Consider the following 5,931-nt stretch of genomic DNA (forward strand, 5'->3'; position numbering starts at 1 on the left):
AATTACAATATATATTTCCAAATCACAATAATTAATTAACACGTTAAACCATAGTGATGTATCATCTGTATTCATTGAACCTCTATTTATGTCATGAAACTTCATTTCATTGCTCTTACTCATACTTATCTCACCCGGTATTAGAGATCCATAGACTAGTTTAGAATTTAAAATCGGTTCAGTCTGATTAACAAAAGTCAAAATCGATTTATTATCTATTTCGGCTTAGCTGGAAACCGGTTTATTAACCAGGCTACGGCCGGTTTCGATTTTGATCAGTTTTGGTTCAGTTAACCGGGTTGGAACCAGTTTTGATCGAGAAAATTACAAACAGGTTTAAAAACGTAAAATCAGTTCGGTTTGATTAACAAAAGTCAAAACAGGTTTATGATTCGTTTCAGTTCGTGTTGAAACCGATTTCTTAACCATGCTACGACCAGTTTCGGTTCAGTTAACCGGTTTGGAACCGGCTTTGATGGAAAAAATTACAAACCAATCCCGACCCTACAGTTTCAATCGGTTACAAACCGGTCTCTACATAATCGGTTTCGGTTCGATTTTCGGGTCCGTTTCGGTTAACCGGTTTACTCGCCCACCTCTACTCGGTAGCACAGAAATTATAATTTCTTTTATAATAAATTATACGACTGCCAATTATTCTTTACCGTCACAAACTTAACCTATCAGTTTTTGTTAATTAAGTGATCAGTAAAATCTTAACAACAACAACAACAACATAATAATAACAATAATAATAATAATAATAATAAATTTCACAGTTAAGTTATCACACTGCGCGAACACGTCGTGCCCCACCACCCCACTCAGGCCAACTATGTTGACATGATCGGGATCCACGTTGGCATCCGAGTTTGGCTTGGCGTTCCCGGTAAAACCCAGTTGGCTTACCTCGCCTGAAGGCACGACAAGTTTTAATGCTCTGGTAAATCCTATCAGAATCAAGATTCAAACCCGGAACATCAGTGTCATCCATAAATAATGTTCCTGGCCATAGTAGTAATAGTAATAATAATAATAATAATTCCACGCGTTAAATCATAACTGGATCCATGTAGTGGGTCCCACACACACACACACACAGCAACAGATAGATACAGATCACGTCTTCAAATTCAAGTAAAACTCATAACTGGTTACTACTTTGTGTCAATGGAACCCAACGGCTCATCATCATTACCGACAATCATCGAACACAAAGCCTATGCTCGGATCGGACTACTGGGTAACCCCAGTGACGGCTACTACGGCCGTACAGTCTCCGTTAGTCTTCAAAACTTTTGGGCCAGTGTTCGTCTTCAACCCTCTTCAGATCTCCTAATTGTTCCTCATCCTACTCACGATCTCGTTAAATTCACTTCGGTTAATCATTTGGTATGTAATTGGTGGTTTATATACCTTGCATTGTTGTTGATTACTTGTTAATTATTGCTAATTATTGTTGATTATGCCTTCACGTTTGTGAATTTTGGTTTAGTTTGTTTCGGGTTCGGGTCGGACCCGGAAAACCCGTTTAGGTAAACGGGTCGTGGTCGGTTTCGGGTTTGGTATAAACGGGTCGGGTTCGGGTCGGGCACGAAAACTCGTTTAGGTAAACGGGTCATGGTCGGGTTGAACCCAGCGGGTTTACGGGTCGACCCGTTTAACCCATTTACTTTTTTTTCTAAATGTAATTTATTAATAAATTAAATTGGTTAGGAATCTTATGCTAAAATTTAGGTCCGTGAACGAACCGAATGCTCGGTGAACTATTTGGCGGGAAGTTCGTTTATTTAATAAACGAATGAATGTCCGTTCATTTATGTTCGTTTACATATTAATAGGAAATAATTAAATATTATCTTGAAGTTAAATGAACGAACACAAACATGCTCTTGCTTGTTCGTTCGGCTCGTTTACATGCCTACTAAAATTAAAACTTAAAGAGAAATTAACATAAGATTTCGTAATTAAAATGTCATTGTTTTATATGAATTTGTATTTTTGGCTTTAAAAATGTAAATTAAGCTAGTAATATATGAAAAAACACAAAAAATTTCGGGTGAAATTTGTTGTGTTAATTATTGTTAATTATGCCTTCAAGTTTGCGAATTTTGGTTTAATTTGTTACGGGCTCGGGTTCGGGTCGGACCCAGAAACCCGTTTAGGTAAATGGGTCGTGGTCAGTTTCGGGTTGGTTTGATATAAATGGTTTCGGGTCGGAGTTGGAAACCCGTTAAGTAAACGGGTCGTGTTTGAGTTGACCTATTTAACCCGTTTACTTTTTGAAATATAATTTGTTACTCCATCCGTCCTATTAAAAATGTCCATATTTCCTTTTATATTTGTCCTATTACAAATGTTCACTTTCAAAATTTTATTAGCCAATTTCCAAGTTTACCCTTAAACACACGCAACTAGCATTAATAAACAATATTAATAAACTCAATTTCTAAGGGCATTATTGTCATTTAGTAAGCAAAAAAAGTAATAATTCAATATACCTTAAACTTTGTGTTTTTCAAACGATGACATAACGGAGGGAGTAATAAATTAAATTGGTTAGGAATGTTATGCTAAAACTTAAAATTAAAAGAGACATTAACATAAGATTTTATAATTAAAATGTCATTGTTTTATATAAATTTTTATATTCTATTTGCTTTAGAGTATATTAAATTATTATGTGAAAAAATATAAAATACGTTCGGATCAAATAGGTCGTGTTTGACACAATTTTCGGGTTTGGGTCAGGTTGAGCCCGGCTGGTTTGCGGGTTGACCGTTTAACCCATTTACTTTTTTCCTAAATGTAATATATTAATAAATTAAATCGGTCAGTATCTTATGCTAAGATTTAGGCATGTAAATGAACCAAACGTTTGGTAAACTGTTCGTGAACCGTTCGGCGGGAAGTTCGTTTAGAAAAATAACTAAATATTATCTTGAATAGGCATCTAGTTAATGGTTTTATATTTGTTCATTTAAGTGTGTTCATTTATGTTTGTTTGTGTTCATTTACATCTGTTTATATATGTTCATTTTGTTTGTTTATCTTTGTTCAGTTATGACCATTTATGTTCCTGAACTGTTCGTTCAGAAGTTAAACAATTGAACACGAACATGTTCTTTTTTTAGATGAACGAAGACGGACATACTCTTGTTCGTGTTCGTTCGGATCGTTTACATGCCTGCTAAAATTTAAAGCTAAAAGAGAAATTAACATAAGATTTTATAATTAAAATGTCATTGTTTTATATGAATTTGTATTTTTGGCTTTAAAAATGTGAATTAAGCTAGTAATATGTGAAAAAAAAAACAAAAAAATTCGGGTTAAATCTGTTGTGTTCAGGTCAACCAGTGAATACACGTATCGTGTTCGGGTTCAAGTGTCTATATTTTATTGTAATTTGGTGAAATTCAGATTGTTACAAAAATTTTGTGTTGCAGGTGAAGAGGTTGGAAAATGAAGGTTATTATGGAGGTGTGAGGTTGCTAATGGCAACTTGTAAAGTTTTTACAAATTACTGTAAAGAACAGGGGATTCATCTTCACAACGACAACTTCTCGCTTTCGTATGACACCAATATCCCTCGTCAGGTAAAAACTTGTAATTAATCACAACTCGGTCGCTTAGGCTCGTTTCGAGCACTTTTCCTAAAGCCCAAGCTCGGGCTCGAATCGTTTATTAATTAATGTATTTACGTTTTTAATTATTTTTATATATTTTGAGAAAAACCTTAAAACGAGCCTAAACTTGGGTCGAGCTCGTGTAGGTATCAAACGAGCCAAAGCTCGGCCATGTAGTGTGAAATTAATGCATTGTAGTCTAAAAGAGGTCAAACTTAAAATTACACAAGGCTCGAACTCAGGCTCGATAACTAAATGAGCTTTATTTGAAGCTCGGGCTCGAAAAAGCGTGGCTTATTTCGAGCTATTTATCGATATGATCTCAAGCAGCTCGTGAGTGGCTCGGCTCGTTTGCACCTTTGTTATTGGTAGTGTACTGCTATTATTAGCATTTTTTTATTATTTTTTTTTTCATATTTCAGACAGGGCTATCTGGTTCAAGTGCAATTGTATGTGCTGCATTTAGCTGTCTTCTTGACTTTTACAAAGTCAGAGATAAAATCGCTGTCGAAATTAGACCACAACTTATTTTAAACACAGAAAAAGAACTCGGAATCGTTGCTGGTTTGCAGGATAGAGTAGCACAAGTTTACGGTGGCCTGTTATACATGGTGAGTCCTAAAAACGATTAATTTATGATCGTGTTTAATGGTTATTAACTTATTATAATTAGATATAAATTATGTTTTATTTGCAGGATTTTAACAAGGAGAAAATGGATAAACATGGTCACGGTGATTACACACCATTGGATACGAGCCTTCTTCCGCCTTTGCATCTCATCTATGCTGAAAATCCAAGTGATTCTGGGAAGATGCATAGTGCGGTTAGACAAAGATGGTTAGATGGTGACAAGTTCATAATATCGTCAATGGAGGAAGTTGCTAACTTAGCTTTTGAAGGCAAAACCGCGTTACTTGAAAAGGATTATGCTAAACTTGCAACCTTGATGAATCAAAACTTCGATCTTCGAAGGTAAACATGATTTTTGCTAAATCAGTTTATACTAAAAGTGGGAGTTTAAGTAGACCTGTAAACGAATCAAATGTTCATGAACTGTTCGGCAAGAAGTTTGTTTATGTTCGTTTATAAAATAAACGAATGAACATGAACAAAGTTTTTTGTTCATTTAATTAAACGAACACGAATATACGTTTTGTTCGTTTATTTACGTCCGTTTAAATAATAATAAATATGTAAGTAGTTATATTTATATAATTATAAATATAACAATAAAAACGATTATTCAAATTGTGTGTGTGTGTGTATACTTGGTTTCGTTTATGTTTGTTTTATTATGTTCGTTTAAATGTGTTTGTTCGTCTATGATCGTTTACGTTTGTGAACTGTTCGTTTAAATTGTAAACGAACGAACACGAACGTGCCTGTTTCCTATATGAACCAATATGAACACTAAAAATTGTTCGATTATATTTTCATGTTCTTGTTCGGTTAAAGTTAAATGAACAAACACGAACATGGTCCCGTTTGTGTTTGTTCGGTTTTTTTACATGCCTAAGTTTAAGAATATGAGAACTTGGTTGTGTTTTCAGGCGGATGTTTGGTGATGCTGCCCTCGGTTCACTAAACATAGAGATGGTGGAGGTGGCTAGGAGAGTGGGTGCGGCAGCAAAGTTTACAGGCAGTGGCGGGGCAGTGGTGGCGCTTTGCCCTGATGGACCGTCACAAGTTGAGGCTTTAACAGATGGTTGTAAGAAGGCGGGATTTACTCTGGTACCTGTGAAAGTTGTACCTTCGCTTCTCAACGAAATTGATATCAGAACTCAGATATCGAAAAATGCATTAGCATGAAAGCGAAGCGAATGTGTTGTTCTTTTTTGTTTTAAGCATGAAAATTTATGTTGGACATTTTGTTCGAAACGAAAGCGAAGTTTTCTGATTTTGAACTTATGTAAAAACATTACATATATACTGCTCCAGAATCTTTTTACATTCTATTATCCTACAAACACTTCAAAAATTAGTCACCTTCACAAAAGTCAACACGAAAAGTCAACTGATTGCATCAGCCAACTCTTTTCATCAATTGGTTAGTATCTGTTACGGACTGAAACCATTGCAAGGTATGGAACTTGTCCTCACTCATTAGACTAGCCTTTTGGGTTGTGTTATTTTGTTTGGCTTGTCATTAATACCACACATCTCTACCATCGATAATTGGTCATTGGTGCAGAGCGGAATGATAGCCGGTCTGCATTGTGCCCTAAGGCGAAGATTTCTTTAAAGATTCCAACTTTAGCTTGCTCTACATCGAATGAATCTCATTCTTTACATAACGAATCGA

General features: G+C 35.4%; 1 protein-coding gene across 1 annotated transcript; it reads left to right on the forward strand.

Annotated features, from left to right (window-relative positions):
- Positions 1 to 1,170: 1,170 nt before the first annotated feature.
- LOC143583666 (glucuronokinase 1-like) lies at positions 1,171 to 5,564 on the forward strand. Its single transcript, XM_077065909.1, has 5 exons — positions 1,171 to 1,392; positions 3,447 to 3,596; positions 4,049 to 4,237; positions 4,324 to 4,601; positions 5,180 to 5,564. Exons 1-5 carry the CDS (start codon positions 1,171 to 1,173, stop codon positions 5,436 to 5,438), a joined length of 1,098 nt encoding a protein of 365 aa, XP_076922024.1. The 3' UTR covers positions 5,439 to 5,564.
- The last annotated feature ends 367 nt before the right edge of the window (positions 5,565 to 5,931 follow it).

The sequence above is a fragment of the Bidens hawaiensis genome, unplaced genomic scaffold (genome assembly GCF_021521415.1).
Source record: "Bidens hawaiensis isolate Kalapana, Puna unplaced genomic scaffold, B.hawaiensis_p1.1 tig00032489_1, whole genome shotgun sequence".
NCBI lineage: Eukaryota > Viridiplantae > Streptophyta > Magnoliopsida > Asterales > Asteraceae > Bidens > Bidens hawaiensis.

Bases quoted from the DNA above. Each gene is read 5' to 3' on its own strand.
- LOC143583666 (XM_077065909.1), top strand. From the start codon at position 1,171: ATGGAACCCAACGGCTCATCATCATTACCGACAATCATCGAACACAAA. The intron at 3,597-4,048 runs GTAAAAACTTGT...TTCATATTTCAG, and splicing joins ACACCAATATCCCTCGTCAG to ACAGGGCTATCTGGTTCAAG. The intron at 4,602-5,179 runs GTAAACATGATT...TTGTGTTTTCAG, and splicing joins CAAAACTTCGATCTTCGAAG to GCGGATGTTTGGTGATGCTG.